This window comes from Artemia sp. Qi Xiang Cuo, chromosome 21 (genome assembly GCF_049724085.1).
Source record: "Artemia sp. Qi Xiang Cuo chromosome 21, ASM4972408v1, whole genome shotgun sequence".
NCBI lineage: Eukaryota > Metazoa > Arthropoda > Branchiopoda > Anostraca > Artemiidae > Artemia > Artemia sp. Qi Xiang Cuo.
In genome coordinates, this window is record NC_142814.1 from 44,785,073 (window position 1) to 44,805,495 (window position 20,423).

The 20,423-nt window shown below is 34.6% G+C and overlaps 1 protein-coding gene across 1 annotated transcript; it reads left to right on the plus strand.

The window, feature by feature from the left end:
- Positions 1–5,127: 5,127 nt before the first annotated feature.
- On the plus strand, positions 5,128–18,102 carry LOC148939609 (protein YIPF1-like). Its single transcript, XM_089107209.1, has 4 exons — positions 5,128–5,242; positions 7,889–8,043; positions 11,689–11,871; positions 15,706–18,102. Exons 1-4 carry the CDS (start codon positions 5,197–5,199, stop codon positions 16,099–16,101), a joined length of 780 nt encoding a protein of 259 aa, XP_088963335.1. The 5' UTR covers positions 5,128–5,196; the 3' UTR covers positions 16,102–18,102.
- Positions 18,103–20,423: the final 2,321 nt, after the last annotated feature.

Genomic DNA, 20,423 nt, shown 5'->3' on the forward strand with positions numbered 1-20,423 from the left:
AATATAGTAATTATGGTATATATGGGACATTCAGGAGTGGGCCGGGGTGCATTTGCGAGGGAAACGATTATTGTAGTTAGAAAGAATTGAGAAGTATGATCACTTTATCCCTATGTCAGTAATGAAATCATGTTTATATTTACCCTAGCGGGCGTAAATAAAATAGGTAGCGCTGAGCTCGTTGTAGTTAGCGGGGGGGGGGGGGGACTGTACCACAAGGCTTAGAGAATATTAACTATAAATGTACTACGAGCACTAATGTGGCTAATAATTTTATATTAATTTAATAATTTCAATATAATTTATATAAAATATAATTTTATAATAATAATTTTTTGTTCTCGTTAAACTCCTTAATGTAGGTCAAATACGAGGCTACCAGGATTAAATAAAAAAACAAGTATTTTTCAACTGAAAGTAAGGAGCTACATTAAAACTTGATACGAATAGAAATTATTCCGTATATGAAGGGTTTGCCCCCTTCCTCAATACCTTGCACTTCGGGCTAAATATTTAGCGCTTTTAAAAAAGCTTCCTATTCTAATCAGACGGCCCTTGTGTTTCAAGAGTCGTTCTTAAAAAATTGGGACTAACAGTCAAGCTTTAGCGTAAAGAGCAAGATATTGAGGAGGCGGCAACCCCTTAATATACGATATTTTTTCTGTTCGTTTTGAGTTTTAATGTCGCTCCTTAGTTTCAGTTGCAAAACTTGTTTTTCTTTTTAATTTCTGATCTTTTTCGAATAATTTCGGTAAATCTGGCTCACCCTCTATGAAAAATTCCCTTCCCTCACGGAAAATTCCTCCGTGGAAAGTTCCTACCCACGAAAAATACATCCCCCCTTAAATTCCTTCCGGGCAATTCCATCCTGGCTGAAAATTCTCCCGCCCCCCTCCGTAAATTTCTTGTAAACGATTCAACCACAAAATTTATCCTTAGCTTACTTTCATTTGAAAAAAGGCTTTATGCTCTAATCTTTTTTCCGATCATTCTACAAACCCCCCTTTCATTGAAATATTTTACCGGAAAGCAAAACACGCTGAAAATTCCCACCGGACAATAACCCCGGAACATCTCCACATGCAAAATTGAGTTAGCGAAGGAAAGGTAAGACAAATAAAAAGAATAGGAATTCTGTCAAATCCCCCCAGTGTAAAATTTTCCTGGAAAGTTCACCCCTGGAAATTTCCCTCCTCGTGGAAAATTATCCTCATGGACATCCACCCCAAGTGCAAAATCCTCCCCTCTGAAAAATGTCTGTATACCTCCCAATAACAAATACTATACGTAGAACAATGGGTAAATTTTATAACTTAGAGCTATGCCTAAGAGCTGTGGGGGAGGGGGTCATGTTATCTCCAAAGGCATAGTTTTGGGACTTTTCAACTATGCTGAAAAAATGGCCATCTCAAAATTTCGATCGAACGGTTCTGGAGGAAAAATTGACGTGGAAGAGGGGCTAGTTGCCCTCCAATCTCTTTGATCTCTTGAGAAAGGAACTAGAACTTTTAATTTCCTTTCAAATGATCACTCTTTCGATGTTCTAGGACCATTGGTTCGATACGATTACACCTGGGGAAAAGAAAAAAATAAATAAATAAACACGCATCCGTGATCTTTCTTTTGGCAAAAATACACAATTCTATATTTTAGCAGATAGGAGCTTGAAACCCCCTACAGTTGAGTTCTCTGATACGCTGAATCTGATGGTGTGATTTTCGTAAAAATTCTTTGATTTTTAGGGGCGTCTTCCCCCTTTTTCAAAAATGAGGCAAATTTTACAGGCTCGTAGCCTTTTATGGGTAACACTAAGCTTAATGAATCTTACATATTTGAAATCAGCATTCTTTCAAGTCAATTCTTTTGATATAACTATTGAGATCGAAATTCCATTTCTAGAGCTTTGATTACAATTAGGACGTGTCGCTACTTACTTTACAGTTCGTTACCACGAACTGTTTGATGCAGTCTTTGTATAAATATGCATTGATGGTTCAGGTTTCAGGTTCAGACATTTTTATTAATACAAAAAAAACTCAATATGACAAGTCGCACTAAAGCAAAATGGTGCTTGAAAAAGCGACCGGTTGGATATCATGCATACCAATTCATCTTACCAAATCAAATTAAAAAAGGTAATAACAAGAATAATAATTGATGATAAAAAAAATAATGGCAAATTATATATACATATATATATATATATATATATATATATATATATATATATATATATATATATATATATATATATATATATATATATATATATATATATATATATATATATATATATATATATATATATATATATATATAAAGAAAAAAAAGCCTTCTCTCGAACCTTTAACACATTACCTTTAATGCATTACCAGTGAGTATTGGGGGGGGGGGAGAGTTGAGTACTGATGAGTGATGGAGACAGGACGTATTTACCGTCCACTAAATTAATGAATGAACGAAATGATATCAATGAATTATGACACTGGAAATTGGGGAAGGAAGAGAAAATGTCCACTACATGACTATGTATTGAATAAAATTAATACCCCCTCCAGGAAAAGATTCTAGATGGCTCTGAAGCACAAAATAAAATTGTTTTTCCGCTACTCTTTCATAGATGTATCTTCGTTAACATACTCAGATTATGTTCCTCCTAAACTCCTTAATATTTCCCCTCTGTTCATATATATCTCTCCCCTCTGTTAGTTATATTTTTTGGAAGAGGAGAGAGGGGAATGATTGCTGTCCGTCGATAAATGAATGAATTAATATCAATACAAGATACTAAAATTTGGCAAAGGGGAGCAAAACAGCTCCAGATGGGTTCGAAGTGTCAGACGGCATATTGAATAGAAGTGGCACAACATCAAAGAAACATCGCTCCAAACAGAGGAGAGGGGTTAAGGACTGGAGGATTTAGTATAAGATAAGAAAGCTCGTATCTCCCTATGCTTAAAGTTGACGCTCAAATTTTCTATTTTTGTATTCAAAAATAAATAAATTAAAACCAACTCTTTCACTCCAGCCTATAAAAGCCTATGAGCGTTTGCGGTCAGCGTTGTGCCAAGTACTTGTATTTTTTACTCAAGTATCAAGTGCTCCAGGAAATTTTTACTTAAGTATCATCCGCAGTACGTGCCCTAGCCATCTCAACCTTTCTTTCATCATAACCCTAGAATGCAGGATTGAACAATATTTTTCATAAAACCTACTGTTGGAAATACGGTTAGTCAGCAGGGTATCCAGAACAATCCGTAGGCAATTTCTCTGAAAACATCTAGCAAATCTCCACCCGCTTTTCAGAGTGCCCACGCTTCTGAGCCACATTTGACCACTGTCATCACTGTTGCTTCCAATATTCTAATCTTGGCTTGCAGAGTTATTTTCCTAATCTTCCAAACTTTTTCTAACTGTGAAAAACAACCCTGAGCCTTGGCTATTCCACTTTTAACATCTTCACTGCTCTCACTGTCTTTACAAATAATACTACCAATGTAAGTTAAACTGCCCACCTGATCAATCTTTTCGTTACCCAACGTCACCTTCTCATCTTCACTCATTCCTAGCCTTAGTGACTTAGTCTTCTTAACATCAATTTTCAAACTTATTCTAGCACCCTTAACTCGTAAAATCTCCAAAAGCTCATTCATTTTGCTCAAACTTTCATCTAGGATGTTTAATTCATCAGCATAATTCAATTTCAGGAGAGTTTTTCCTCCCCATTTGATTCCGTGGTTTCCCATCGCCTTTCCTATGCTCCTTAAGCAAAAGTCCATCAAAATGATCCATATAACGGGGGATAGAACACAACCCTGCTTAATTCCTGATTTAATACAAAATCTAGGTGTTAACTTCATTTCCTACCTTAACCGCAACAGTGTTATTCTTGTACGTAGTACGAATCACTTAACGTATTGGTCTGGTATACCATACAAGGATAAAACCTTTGCTAAAGCTCTTCTATCAACAAAATCAAACGCTTGCTCATAATTTATAAAACTGAGGACCAAAGGTGTTTGACAGCTCAGGCATTTCTCAATTATTAACCTAAGAGTGAAAATTTGGTCGACACATCCTCTACCTTTTCTAAAACCGCACTGTTCTTCTCTTAAAACTTTGTCTACAGAATCTCTTAGTCCAAGAAGTATCATATTACTAGGTAATTTGCTACCTACAGAGACCAGACTAATGCCTCAATAATTACGACACTCACTCTTATCAGCTTTCTTATACAGTGGTTTAATTAAAGTTATCCTAAAATCGTTAGGTACTTTCCCTTTTTCATAAATCATATTCATAATCCCCAGTAACTTATTTCTAACCTCAGAACCACCATATTTAAGAAACTCATTTACCACACTATCAGCACCTAGAGCCTTATTATTTTTTAATCATTTTAGTACTGTCACTAATTCTTCCTCACAAAACAAATCTTCCTTCACATCCCAGATACCACAAATTTTTTCATTTTCGTCTATATCTTTTCCTGTAACTCTATCCCGGTTTAGCACCTTCTCAAAATATTCAACCCTTCTCTCTTTATCACTGTCCTTATCACTAGTTGTGGCCCTGTTCCTATCATTAAATGGAACAATTCTAGATTGACTACTCCCTGTCAATTTGTTAACATGCCAGTACAATATTTGACTATTATGCCGTACGGCTGCATCTACCAGATTTTCGGCCATATTATCCATGGCCACCACTTCACACCTTCTTAGTTCATATTTTAATGCTTTCTCCACTTTATTTACATTCTTTTTGTTTTCATTTTTAATATGGCTTTTGTAGAAGCGAAATACCAGTGGTGTCATTGGAGGGGGCGGTACAAACCCCCTAGATTTTGAAAAATACCTTTTATGGGGTATGTTTATGGCAAAATGTCTCTTCGGTTTTATCATTGAGAAAAGGACACCCCATATCCCCCTTCCAAAATTCTAGTTAATTGGCGAAGACTTGCTTTCAACTGATTTTGATGTTGGGCATCATCTCGTGCTATGAATAGCCTTTGATAACTATTTTTGGCTTGCTTTCTTTTTTCTTCTTTTATGTAAACATCTTTACGTAACATTGTTTACGTTTATTTTATTCAGAGAATTTATAATATTTTTCGTTTTACTTTCAGGTCCTTTTTGGATATGTGTGACTTTGGTGTTTAGTATCGCAATTTTTGGAAACCTCTACAATTATTTCATGGTTCCGGCTTCATCCGTCTCCTGGCATTATGATTTTCATAAAGGTAAGACAGTGGCATTGGATTAGTTTTGCTAGTTTTTTAGGAATAGTTTGGTCTTGGGAGTTTAGTAACTGTGTGAGCTCATAGTAGGTCCGTTCCAGTCTCAACTCACAGCAGGCCAATACCAACTAGAGTTCATGGCAGGTCATCGCCAGTCTAAGTAGAAGTCAGCGACAGATTGGGTTCAATGATAATATGAGTAGGAGACCATGACAGTGTCAACTCTGGTCAGGCCAAGGACAGTTTGGGTAGAAGTCAGTGATAGTATGAGTAGAAGACCATGACAGAATCAACTCTTGGCAGATCAATGACAGTTTGAGTAGAAGTCAGGGAAGTCAGTGTCGGTAATGTTTGTACGAAAAATTTGTTACCACAAATACAGATAGAAATAATAATCAAGCAAAAGGTTTTTTCTCAATATTTGAAGTTTTAGAGCTTTCATATTGGCAAGTACAGTATGTTGTATTGCCTAAGTTATATTGAGAATTATTTTGATATATTGCCTAACATCCTCCCAGGGATGTATGTGGGAAAGGGTCCTCGGATCCCTCCCGGAAATCATGATTTTTCTGGTACTTCTTATTCGAATTATCAGTTGTTCCTGTTCATTAAAATTATTACCCCCCCCCCCCCACTTTAGTCCTAATCGCTAAAAAAATTCCAATTTTGTCGTATTTTTTTTGTATGAATATTATTGCCCTCTGCTTTAGACCTAGTCTCGAATAAAATTCCAATTTTGTCATTTTGGTGATCAATGAAGTGAATAACAGTGTCACCATTAGAGACCTCATTTTATTTATTCTTCTGGGCCAGAAAGTACGCTGGGGCTCTGGGTTTTCGGACCCGTGAGTTTTTCTAACATGTTAAGATTTGGGTAATTTCCCACTTAACTGACCTGGTTTTTCCCAAGGTTTTAGGAATTGCCTCTACTTGTTTTGCATAGTTTTCCTTGAGAACTAGGTAAATTAAGAATTACCTTTGTTATTTTACGGTAGTCTTCGTACCTGTTGTTAAGATCTTCTTACATTAACTTACGAAGACCTTCAGCCTAATACATTCTTTTTCACATACAATCCCATGATATAGCATCAGTTTAAAGATGGGAAAGTGATTGTTACCCTTACCCTAAACTTTTTTCTGACGGTAGTTATCCTTAAGACTGTATTTTGTACTCTTGGATTTCTGCCACTACGTTATTCAGTGACTTTATTCCTCTAACTACTTTTAATTCCTTTATTAATTCACTACTTTTATTTTGCTAAATTTCTTTATTCAGTCACTTTGTTCCTATAACTACTTTTTATTCCTTTATTCAGCCCTTTCCTTTCTTCATTCCTTTTATTCATTTTATTACTTTATTAAATAAAAAACAAGTTTTTTTAACTGAAAGTAAGGAGTGAAATGAAAATACAATGAACGTAAACTATTCCGTATGTGAAAGGGGCTGTTTCCTCCTCAACACCCCGCTCTTTGTGCTTAAGTTTTTCATTGTTTTAAAAATAAAGTTGTGTAACAGAGTCATACTTAAGCGTAAAGAGCGAGACGTTGAGGACGGGACAGCCCCTTTCATATACGGAATAATTTCTGTTCGTTTTAAGTTTTAATATACTTCCCATTAACCAGTACTATGTGTAAACAATGGGCAAACTTCATAACTTGCAGCCCTTCCCCAGGGAACTGTGGGGGATTAAGTCATCCTCAAAGACATATTTATTAGATTCTTGACTATGCCGAACAAAATGGCTATCTCAAAATTTTGATTTGGTGCCTTTTTGAAAAAAACGAGCGTGGGAGGGGGCCAAGTTGCCCTCCAATTTTTTCGATCACTTAAAAAGGGCACTAGAACTTTTAATTTCCGTTCAGATAAGCTCTCTCACGATATTCTAGGACTACTGTATCGATACGATCACCCTTGGGGAAATAAAAAAAAATAATAAAAAAAATAAACACGTATCCGTGATTCTTCTTCTGGCAAAAAATACAAAATTCCACATTTTTGCAGATAGGAGCTTGAAACTTCTATAGTGAGGTCCTCTGATACGCTGAATCTTATGGTGTGATTTTCATTAAAGTTCTATGACTTTCAGGGGTTGTTTCCTCCTTTTTTCGAAAATAAGGCAAATTTTCTCAGTCGCGTCACTTTTGATTGGTAAAACTAAACTTAATGAAACTTATAGATTTGAAATCAGCTCGAAAATTTGATTCTATTGATGCATCTATTGGTATCAAAATTTTCGGTTTTTTGAGTTTTGGTTACTTTTGAGCCGGGTCGCTCCTTACTTACAGTTCGTTACCACGAACTGTTTGATTAATTTTTAACTGCTTTTCATTTTATTCATTCAAGACTTTTATTTTGGCTTTATTCAGCATTTTTTTTTATACAGTCACTTTATTTCTTTCACTACTTTCCATTCATTTATTCATTCACTACTTTCACTACAGTTCTTTCTCTGTTTTTTTTTTTGTTTTTTTCGTTTCACTATTTTGTTCCTTTAACTACTTCCAAAAAAGCTCTTTTTGCTTTTTCAAGTGCAAAAGAATGTTATTATTAATGGGTCGTTAATTACTCTTAATTATTTAATTCGTTTTTCTTTTACGTAAACTTTCAATCGCAAAGTCTCATGGTAATCAGCTATTCTTTTTATTTAGTACCATTTGCTGCAACGGCTATTTTTACCTATGCCTGGCTTTTACCAACGGTAATTTATGGACTTCTATGGTGGAGAGAGGCACAGGGGGAGTTGTCATTCCTCGGACTTATCTGCGTCTATGGATATTCTTTGGCAATCTACATTCCTGCCTCAGTAAGTTTATATCACAGTTCATATAATTATCCAGTATGATCATTCTCTATCTCACCCATTATAAAAACCCGGACCGGGGTGCGAGTGCTCCGGAGAACGTTTTTGCAGATATAAACATAGGCGAAGTCAGATTAGCGGGAATGCAGGTTAGTCTGTTTCCGATTGTTTCCATCAAAGTGCATTGAAACAATCGGAAACAGACTAACCCGCATTCCCGCTAATGCAGAAAAAAGTGGGAGGAGCTTTTTTTTCGCACCGAGAACGAAGACCAGAAATGATCTGCGATAAGCTTACTGGTATATTCTGTCTACTGTGGTTTATATTGATCCGTTTTATTTTTGTTAGAATTTTTTGGGGGAGAATAAGAACATTTCCCAAAAACTATTATTTTTTTTCTATTAAAAAAAAATAGGTACTTTGACACCTTGAGATTTCCTTCATTTTTTCTCCTTCATTCCTGTTATTTTCTATATAATTGACCTATCTTTACGGGTGTGTCCTTCTAAAGAATAGTACCATAGAGAAACGGAGTTTCTCTATGGTAGACTTTCTCTTTGTTAAACAGAGTTTAAAAAATAATTCAGGGCCATTTAGCTTTGCGTAAGAATGAACAGCAATAATAAATGTGAATCAAAATAGATTTGAAACATAAATTCAATATAATTTATATTCTTACGATAAATAACAGTTTGAATAGGAGTAAATCCTTTTATTAGGCAGTGAAAAAAAAATCAAAAAATTTTCTGAATATTTTGATCACATGTTCAGTGATCGTTATCAGCAGAAATACTCTATTTTTGATCTTCAGTATATTTTTTGATTGCTTTTTCATTGTCTACTAAAAGGATTTATCCCTATTCGAACTGTTATTTATCATCATGGAAAGGCAGTGTGGTCTTCGAAATTACCTACGTTATATTTTTACGAAAAAAAAGGCAGAGACTTCACGTCATACCATGTCAACTTCATACCCTATGATAAAAAAACGCAAAATATTTGGGAAACGTTTAAATTTAAAAATTTATTATCAAAAAACGCTATAGTGTGGAAAATGTTACCTTTTTGAAAGTTGCTTGATGGTCTTGACGCGGCACATACAAAACTACTATCAGGTCATTTTATTCAAAGCTATAAATAGATACTTTCAAGGTTTATCATTATTGTTTATTTATTTAATTAAGAATCCGTCCTCAAAACTGTAAAAAGGATGGAATATAAATAGACAGAAAAAAAAAGAATGTTCACGCCAACAAAACATGGACAATAGTAGTAATTGTGTATTATTATTATAGTTGTGAAAAGTCTAGTCCTACCATTTATATTTTTTCTTATTTTCGAAGAGTATTATTTAGACAAATAAAATAAATAATTGAAAAAGTATTCGATTTTCCTCTCACCAACCCCTTCCCTTCAAAAAAATCAGCAAAATAAGTATCGCCTCTCTGTTTTCCAGTACTTCTTGATATTATTCAACTAATACCGGTTGGTGTTACGTAGATTTTTAAGTAAATATATTTAAAATTATTTATTTTATTTATTTAAAAGTTAAGTAAATTTTTTGTTAAATTCAATACATAAAATCTATAATTGTAAATTAAATTTTCTACTGCCAACAAAATATAGGACCAAAAAAGAACGTAGTAAAATGGTAAAAAGTGTGAAAGGTTTGCAGGGTCTTGTGAAATTTATTTGCCGTTTCTGATTTTTCATTTTAATTTATTTTTGCCTTTTCTTTGCATCTCCATTGACCTTTTTCTTGGTGTCTCTTTCTTCAGTTTACTTCATTTTTGTTCTTAGTTTGCATAACCCGTCACAACAGCGGCGTAATTTGATATGCGGTAGGGAGGGGGAAACTGCCCCCAGACCCCAGTTTGCCACCCCCCCCCTCGAGCTTAAATTTAGTTTCTTCAAGAATCTTGTCAAAATTAAGATAAGCCGACATAATTTAAGTATCCACAGAAACGGGTCAGTTTTCTTTAGTATATCTTTGCCTTTATGGTACTATATGGCTCATTTTTCAATTTTCGCTGTCATTTCCATTTGATTTGGTAAAACTGACCCCAACTATTTTTTTTTTTATGGTTAAAGAACCTTAGCAAGTTTTCCTTTCTGGGAAGTTACTTAAATATATGGTAACTAGATTTTCGTAATATAATTTTATAGTGTATTTTATCATAATATGTATATTACTCATTATAAAGCCGGGTTCTTTGAAGTTTTTCTTTTTTGTTTTTATTTAAGGATCCTTGCCAAACAGAGCATTCGAATTACTAAGCTTTTCTGCTTTTAGTTCCTTCCTTGACTTTCGTAATCTGTTCCTTTAAGTTTTTCCTTGACAAGTTCCTTCCTTGGCTTTCGTAAACTTCTCTACTTTTAGTTCCTTTCTTGACTCGTATACGAAAGAGCTACCATCTATTGGCCCTCTGTTGTCCTAGGATTTGTATAGTTTCACCCTGGCGTCGAGTCGTAAAGCAGCGTTCATTTGATGTACTAAGATTAAAAATCTTCTTAACATGAGGCAATATGATCTTTAAACTTGCTAAAAAAAAAAAAAAATGGTAATGAATGAGACGTTGAGATAGCATGAACAGAAGATTTAAAATTAATTTGAGACAGTGCTCACTATACAGAATTTCAGCATTCTCGTGTGAATGCCCCTTTACTTTTTCCAGAAACTGATCGCTTGCCAACTGCATCAATTTCCAAAGCAAATTTTTGTGCTTTGGGGAAGGCTGGACAGATACCCTGTACCTATCCTCGATAAGGTACAGTATATCTGTCCAGCCTTCCCTAAAGCACAAAAATTGCATGAGACCACTTACTTTTATGCTATTTCATGGCCCGAAAACTTTCAAGAGCCATATTTGCAAATTGGTCAAAGTTCGCTGTGGCATTAGAAAATTTTTTGGGTCTGGTGGGATGATTTTGGGGCAGAACGTTAATATTCTAGAAAATTTGTAAAAAAGCAAGGGATATGAGACATCCGAAAGCAGGAGCTTGATGCTTTCTAGATTTTGTCCTGGGATTTAGTGAGTTTCTAAAATATTTGCAACCCAAAATTAGCTTTCGCACGCACATAACGTTTTTGGTCTTTATTATCATTTATATTGTTACAAAAGAGCTATTTCGGACGCTGGGGCTCAGCAAATATTGCTATTATCTACTTACTAAACTGCGTAAAAGTGTTCTTTATGCCCGGGATGACAAGTTTGGCCCATACCCAGACCATAAAAGTTTTCCCAGTTAAGGGTTTTCGAAAGTGTGTCTTGACAGAATAGGGGATGAGGGTGTCTCGAGAGATTAGGGGAAGAGGGTGTCTCGAGATAGTTGTGGAGGAGGTTGTCTCGAGATAATAGGGGAGGAGAGTGTCTCGAGAGAAAAAGGAAGTAGGGTGTCTCGAGAGAATATCCAAATTTACCTGAACATTGAAACAGAGGCACACTGTGCTGAAGCTATAGAATAACCTTAAAAACCGAGTGTTCTGGGTAGCTTTAGTTGACAGTGTCCCCCCCCCCCCCTCAACTCTGTTTTTCTTCAATCTAGCATTATTCCACTACAACTTAAAAAAAAAATTCTAATAATTCTAGAATTCATGTGCTGACTATTATTCCAGAAAGGGTAGATAATTTTTATATTCACTATTAGATATTGTGGCTGATTCCTGTTCCCTGGTTCCAGTGGACGCTGGTCATTGTTGCGGCTGCACTATCTGGCTCTGTTTTACTTCTCACTCTGTGGCCAGCTGTTTCAGGAAGTCAAAAGAGGACTGCAATTATAGTCATATTTGCAGTGCTCCTTTTTCATATGGCTCTTGCTGCAGGTTTCTTGGTAAGGCACTATTTTTCTACTGAACCTATTGCAGTGGCAGGGCTAGGAAGCAGGAGCAACCGGACAAGAACAGGTCCGTAATTTTCTATGGAGTCGGGGGATGCCCTTATAGACCTCAGTATGCCTCCCAGATCCTACTTTGCCTCCCCCCACCTGGCTGAAATTTAGTTTCTTCGAAAATACTGTCAAAACTAGAATAAGTCTATTTAATTCAAGCATCTACAGAAATGGGTTAGTTTTCTTTGGTATATATCTTTACTTTTATGGTACTATATGGCTCGTTTTTCAGTTTTCACTGTCATTGTCACTTGATTTGGAAGTGGCTCCAATTTTGTCCCCTCCCAACCCCAGGATTTTGACGAAATTACGGTACTGGACAAGAAGTCTAGGCAAACGGGTAGTGAACTTTGGAATTAAGGAGGAATAAGGAGGAACTAAAAATTTGGATGCTGCTTTACTTCTGTTATTATTGGGTTGTTTCCTTCGTCCCAGTGGATACTGCCAAATTTATTTTGGTAGGCTTTAATTTGTTTTTCTTCTTGTTCTTGTGAATATAGGCCTTCGGGTACTATTGAAGGCCTGTTTAGTACTTTTCTTTTTTCACAAATCTGGGATGTATTTTATCACATCGCTGTGATGCAATTCATTGGGGTTACACTTTTTCCGTTATAAACCTTCAGTTTCCTTTGTAGATTGTTATTGACGATAATATGTTAATTTGGCGGAATATTTGAAAAAAGGACGTTCAGATGCCATTGTAACAATTCGAATTGAAACTGAGATGCTTTATTGAGATATTGAGTGAGATATTACTTTCATTAATTGAGATATTAAGATGCTTAATTAAGACCTTAACCAAAATAGCAAAAGCTAGTGTAGGTACGTCTTGTATACAATCAAATTAAAACTGAAACATTCAAAGGCAAACATTACACGAACAATAAACAACATAAAAGTCAATCACATCCTTCACCCATGGAAACATGTTAATTCGGCAGAATATTTGAAAACAGAACGTTCGGATGCAATTCGAACTTCAAATTGAGTCTATAAATGCAATTATTTCCATATATATTTCTTGAATGAAGATTAATATACTTCATTAACCAAAATAGGAAAATCTAGTGTAGGTACGTCTTGTATACAATCAAATTAAAACTGAAACATTCAAAGGCAAACATTACACCCTATAGCTTTATCATTAAATTGCTGAATAAAATAAGGGCGAAGGATTTACGATATTGGTCGGTTCTAGAAGCCGGTTAGATCCTTATTTGTGGACTATTCTTTTTTACTTGTAGGAGTGTAGGGTTTGTTCCTTCAGAAGGGGGTTCTCAAGATTGGATAATAAACCACGATGAGTTTGCATGTTTATTTTTATCCTTTTTTCATTTTATTTTTATTATATTTTTGTGTTTGTTTTTTATGCTTATTCTTATCCTTTTTTGCAATCTCGTGCTAAAAATTCGTCAACAACTTTCTCCAGCAATTTTGTAAAATTGGTAGAGAAACTGACTAAAAATTGTCATAAAAAATTGTTTATTAGCTCTTAGAAACGCGGTTGCATTTAAAATTCGTATTATTACTTTTTCTTAGGGTGGTAGGAGTATGCCTCATGTCAAAAAAACTATACGAACTACTTAAAAGTTAATTTAACCGAATCCTTTTTTTACCAGTAGTGAAATTTTGACCATTTTAGTGAACTTCCCTTGATCAAAGTGTAAGTAGTTTTTGTTAGAAGGGTGAAATTTATCTTATATTACCAAAATCTGTATTAACTGTTGATTTCATCGAATCCTTATTTCACTAATAATGAAAGTTTTACCAAAAAAAAATTTACTGAATGCAATAAAATTTGAGGGTGAAGACGGGCAATATACGATGAAAAGCTATGTGAACCATTGATAGGCCAATTTTACCAAATCCTGTTTTTTCACTAATAATGAAATTTTGACCATTTTGGCAAAATACCCTTGACCAAATGTAAGCAGTTTTTTTAGAAGCATGCAACTATGTCTTGTATCACGAAAAACTATATGAACTCTCGATTGTCAAATTCGACCGATTCCATTATTTCAATAATGCTGAAATTTTAACTAAATGCAATAGATTTTATATGAGACTGGAAATAAGCCTTATATCATGAAAAACTAAATCCATCATTGATAGGCAAATTTCGTCAAATCTTTTTTCCACTTCTAGTAAAATTGCACTTTCTTGGTAAAATGTTCTTGACCATATGCAATAGTTTTTGTTAGAAGGGTAGAAACAGGTCTTTTGTCAAGTAAAACTATGTCATGCAATGTGACCAAATCCATTTTTTTATGAACGGTGAAATTCTAACCATTTTCATCGACTTAGTTGTATAATTGTGGTTAACTTTTCCACTTTAACAGTAATTGTGACCATTTCGAACAAAACAAAAAGATTTGAATATATATATATACATATATATGTATATATATATGTATATATATATATATATATATATATATATATATATATATATATATATATATATATATATATATATATATATATATATATATATATATATATATATATATATATATATATATATATATATATATATATATATATATTATATATAAATATATATTATATATATATATATATATATATATATATATATATATATATGTATATATATATATATATATATATATATATATATATATATATATATATATATATATATATATATATATGTCTTCTATATATAGAAGTCTGAAACAAGGATTTACGAGTGAATGGTAGTCATTTTCTTATCCTTGAACCGACTTATTTTATAATAAGGCGGCTCATTAAGTAGTATTTCTGGATGCAAATGACTGCTAATCAGTTTGATGTCTAGTTAGAAGAGTTCCTGTAATAGTTTTATTTCAATAAAAGAAAAGTGCAATGTTTTTATAGGAAAAGCTTAATTACATTGTGGTATTTTTTCCAGAGTTTGGAAAATTCCGATCCTTCAGAAAAACCGCAAATCTTCTGGTACCGAATTTTTTTCATTAAAAAAACGAAGAGCGAAAAAAATAAAAATAAAGTAAAAAGATGAAGCTGATTTTCAGCCAATGTATGAAACCTGAAAACAAAGCAGAAATTTTGGCAAAAAGACTCGGGAAAACTAAATGGTTAAAGACTCAATGGTTTAAATCGAAAAAAATAAAGATATGGTGTTTGACATGGTGAGATTCAACAGAATGGATAGTTTCAGTTACCTAGGTACTATTATTAGTATGAAATTCCTGACGGAGGGACGATGCAAAAATTAGTAGGGACTTTTTGCTTGGCTAATAAAAATTTGAAGAATAACAACGTAGGTCTTAGAGCTACGATCGGAACTCTAGATGTGATTGTAAGGACCGTTGTCTAGTGCGTTGTCTGGCTCGGAAGTGCGGGTGCTTCAAAAAAATTGACATGATTTTTTTGTATGTTTTCAAGAGAAATTGAAAAAAAGGAAAGATTTAAACAACCACTTGGATGGTAGTTCATCAAAAAAAAACCTACGAAAAAAAATGGTTCAACCCAAAGCCCAATGACCTATATACACCGCTAACCTGGGTAGGTAACGTTTTACGGATGACAGGTGGGTAAAATTTCTGCTTTTTACCAAATATCTGAGACAAAGTATGTCTACTCGATTAGTGTGAGAAGTGGTCATAAGAAAAGATTTAAGTGAAGTAGGAACGGCGAGGGAAAGGGGGGTGGGGGTGTACAGCGTGCAACTGTGTTGGCCTCATGTGGTTGGGTCAGACGTGTTGTTATTAGTAGTAGTAATGGTAGTAATTTTTTAATGATAATCTGTTTTTCTAGCTATATTTCTTCCACGTGCCAGCAATGCCCACCGGAGCTCATGCACACCCCCTACAAAGTACCCTCAAACCCGATACACCAACCAAGCCTGTGAGTAGACGTTCTGAAACTGTAAGTGACTTGGACCAACCGATTGCTCAGTCTCTTGTTAGTGGTCTAATTCAAAACGAAACGGAGATTTTGAACAGGAACTCAAGTAGACTAGGAAATCATTTGGACAAATCAGTTGCTGAGCCCCCTCAAAGCAAGCTGACTCAGTTTTCCAACCTGAATGGAACTCTTAAGAATTCAGATTTGAAAGAGGATACAAGTGACACTGTGCCACTCGTGAAAGGTGTGCCACTTGTGCAAAATTTTGTAAAGAATTTTACCATCAGTGCTGTATCTGCCTCTTAGTCTTGTTTGAACTTTGGCTGTGATTGTAATTTGTGCGTTTCTTACTGCAGAAGGAGAACATGTCCAGAACTTACACAAGGATCAAAACGTATTTTTCTGTGAACAACGGGCTTATTTATTCTATTTCAAGTTTGTCGTTTTTTTTTTTTTTTTTTTTTTTTGGTTATTCAGGCTTTTCATTGTGCAGTGTATACTGTGCTTTCTTTTGGTGTTCTTTCTTATTATTGATGTAGGGACATGTTCACTTTCTGTGATAATTGATTTCAAGTGTACATAGGGTGTTAGGAAAGTTAACCCTTAATTTTTGTGTACAATTTCTATTTTAAAATTATTAGAGATTTTCTGGGTTACGATGTCCGAAGCCAAAAGGCGTCAAATTAAAGCTGAATTTATGGGAATATCTGTCTAATATGGGGATTTTGTTCATTATGAGTGTCCAAAGTCAAAAGCTATCAAGTCAGAAACTGAATTTTTGAGATTGCTTTTGGTTTTTAGCTTCTCTTTTTTATTTTCTTATACAAAGATGTGTGGCACCTTCATTGCCTTTAAAAGTCATTCATATATTTAAACGGGTATAACATTGAAAAAAAAAGTTTAAAAAAACTGGAAAACTGTACGAAAATAAGAAATAGATAAAAGCGTTATAACCTTGAGACTTTTCATGTATACCCAACTACCTTTTTTACATGTATACCCAACTACCGCTAGTTTTGGCATTCAGATACTTGATATTCGTATATTAGGTTTAACTATGCGAAAGATGATAGTCGTTAAGATGCAACGTTGCCTCATAAGATTATAACTTGTCAGATTAGTGTAATACTTATCCTCACCTATCATTGCTATAAAAAATATTGTGTCATTTTTACCTAATCTTTTAAAAACAAATTCATAAACTCTTATTAGAATTTGGAATAAACAAATAATGCTCTATTGACTGATACCAGATTTTAGCTCTATACCTTGGATTTCTATTCAGAAGGGGGAGGGGGGGGACAAATCTTTAAAACATTGCACAGGATCAAGATTCATTTAATAAAAACCTACCGTAGTTACGGCTAGTGCCGCTACTAATTCGCGCTACGTTTGACACCATAGTAAGCATTAAATACGATTTATCGCACTATTAAAAAGAAACGAACGAATCACTGAAAAAATTAGTCCCGCAGTGCGCCATTTCTAGCGCACGGTTCTATAAATTTGGTTTCCAAACAAAATTTATTTAATGTTTTAAGGAACGTGCTAGAACCGGGGAAATGAAACTTTCTAGGATGTGTTGAAACATCCATTTTGGGAACTTCCGAATTTTTAATTCCCCTTACTCGATTTCTCAGTGGGTGGGGTTGAGACTTATCCTTCGTGTGGCAGGAATCCTTGGGGTATCGTCTTGTCAGGTTTACCTATATTTGACGTCTGTTTTCGGTTAGTTTTGGGAAACATTTTAATATGGCTCCCGGTTTTCTCCAAATTCATCCAAGGAAACTGCATTCAAAAGTCAGTCAAACATGTTTATATTGCTTTCTTATCATATAAATATTTTCTTCCTTGCCTTCCTTTTTGTGGATTGCCGTCCATGTATATATAACGTTGAAATGGGTCTATAAATGATGAAGTTTGGGGCTCTTAAATAATATCAAACTTAAGTTTTAGTAATCTTACAGGAATTTCTTGCACAACAAAAAAAAATCATAGCTATGTTTTGACTTTGATAAAAAAATACCAAAGAAATTTCAAAGAAAAATTTCAGTTTTACTCAATAATGCAAAATATATCAAATAGTAAAAGTGTAATGAATAGTTATGGTGATTCTTGTGCCTAAAGGTATTTCACTGCTCTGGTAATCGCTTATTTTACGCTTGGAATTTATTTATTGTAATTTTATTTCAACAATTTTTCATGTGACTTGACAGGGCTTAATTTGGTGTTCCGGTTGTTGTATATAAGTTTTACCATTTTGTAAAAATTTATGGAAAGAGATAAATATAAACCAAATAAAATCTCTGAACTTTGTACTGCTGAATTAGGAACATAAAAAACAAAAGTCGTTAATTATTTTCTGGATAATATTACGTGTTGAAAAAACCTTATGGTGGACAAACTTATCCTTAATTCACATTGCTATGTTTTCACGCAAATACGGCGTTTTCTGTCATTTCCGTTTTACGTCAAATCCATAAATTCCATCAGTTTTTTCGCTGCAGTTTTATGCATCCTAGTCGCTGCTGAGAAATACTTCAACCCTGCTGTTGAAAAACGGCTGAATTGCCCGTTGAATTTACATCCACTGACTTGATATATTTTGAATTGAAACATTTATTTAACTATACAATGAAAATAACTGAGGAACCGATCACATTTGTCAGAAGCTGACCTTGTTGAATTAGATGACATAAGGGCCATTCAAAGGAACGTCTAACCCGCAATGCCTGGGATCAGGAGCGTAATTTACCATGGAACAGGGAGAGGGGTAACTGCCCCCGCTCGATCCCAGTTTGCCCCCCCCCCAGATCCCAGTCCCCCCAGCTAAAATTTATTTTGTGAGAAAATCTTGTCAAAACTAAGATAAGCCACATAATTCAAGCCCCCAAAGAAACAAGTCAGTTTTATTTAGTATATATTTGCCTTTATGATAGTATATGGCTGATTTTTCATTTTCACTTTATTTGGGAAAATCGGATCAACTTTCCCGGGAAATGAGCTAAAGATAGGAATATTATATCATTATCTAGGTATAGCCAGCCTAGGCTTAAACAAGCTAGTCTATTTAATATTTCTTCTTGTCTTCCAGAACTTGCTTTAGCCTATACCTAGCTTACACCATTCTAGTTTTCGCACTTCACCGGCTGCAATGAACCGTTTCTGTTTGAGCATTTTTGGTATTTTTCTGCATCCGTTGTCCATGAGCCGTTTTATGTTAAAAAAATCACATCAGTATGTACCAGCTGATGTTTAAACTTTGTTATTTTTTCACTAGATGGGCAGGGTTGCTGGCCTGTTCAGACCTTCATTCTCTACCCCCACGCCCTCCTCTCATGAAGTTTTCCTGGTTTGTAGTTCCTTGTAAACTTCCCATTTCATTCGAGGACGTCCTATTTTTCATTTCAGACCGACTGGGTAGCCAAATAGTATGATTCTTGTCATTGGCACCATAAGCTGAATTTTAGGGGGGGGCTTAGCTGGTCTAATCGGCACCTCCAATGCTGTATAATAGAAACCTCAAAACAAAAATATAAACAATCATCATTCAGCCAAAGGGGGGCTGTAGCCCCCCTCTGCCCCTCATATGGGTGCCTATGATTCTTGGCAACATATCTTAAACACAAGTTACCCATTCTTTCACTAGATGATTGCAATTAAAAAAAAATGGGGATAAAAAACAAATTTGAAAGAAATTCTTCAGTTTGATGGGTTCGTATGGTAACTAAGCTTCTCATAAATGTTAAATTTCATTTTATTATTTTCATCAATATCGCATCGCTTTTTGGAGTGGCTAATCGCTTTTTCTAAAATTATGCGAATTTTCTTATGCTAATAGTTTTTGACGAGCATTTTTTAATTCAATAAGTTTTGGATATATCTTTTCGTCTTAAATCATAGATGCTGTTGATACGATTATAAGAAGAACTCCTTGTTGTTACGTTTTGGTTTATTTTCAGCACGGTTGTCAACCCCCCCCCCCCCCCCCGTCGTTTTCAAAATATCCATTTAATATTCGTATACCAGTGCTTGAAGAATGATAATCATCGTTAAACAAGTGCGCTTTAAGATATTTCTGTCAGCCTATAGTGCACATATTACAGACTTAGTGTGTAGATATTCCTGAGAGTTAATGGTTATCTCAAAGGGAAATTTTCCCACCCCTTCCCCTATATTATCTGGTGGCTAACTGAAAGTATAAAAAATAATTGCATAAAAATGTACTTTTTGAGGCTTTTTCGGCAAATTCCGGGAGAAAAAATCCCACGTAGACCAGATTTCCGGTATGAATTAAAAAACGATCAGAAATTAAATAAAAATCAATTGTGTTTTTGAATGATTGTATGCTAAGGAGAAATTTTCAGGCGGAATCATGAGCAAGATTTCGTCTGGGGGAATTTGCAGTGAAAATGGAATTCTCCTGGGATAATTTCCCGGGAGGAAGAGTATTTTACGTAGGAGAACTTTCCATTGAGGAGTTTTTCTTGGGGGAGGGGTATTTCCATTGAGGAGAAGGGCGGTTTTCTCGGTATTATTTAAAAAATGAACAGAAATTAAATGAAAACAAAATACAGTTATTTCAACTGAAAGCAAGGATCAACGTTAAAACTTAAAATGAAAACAAA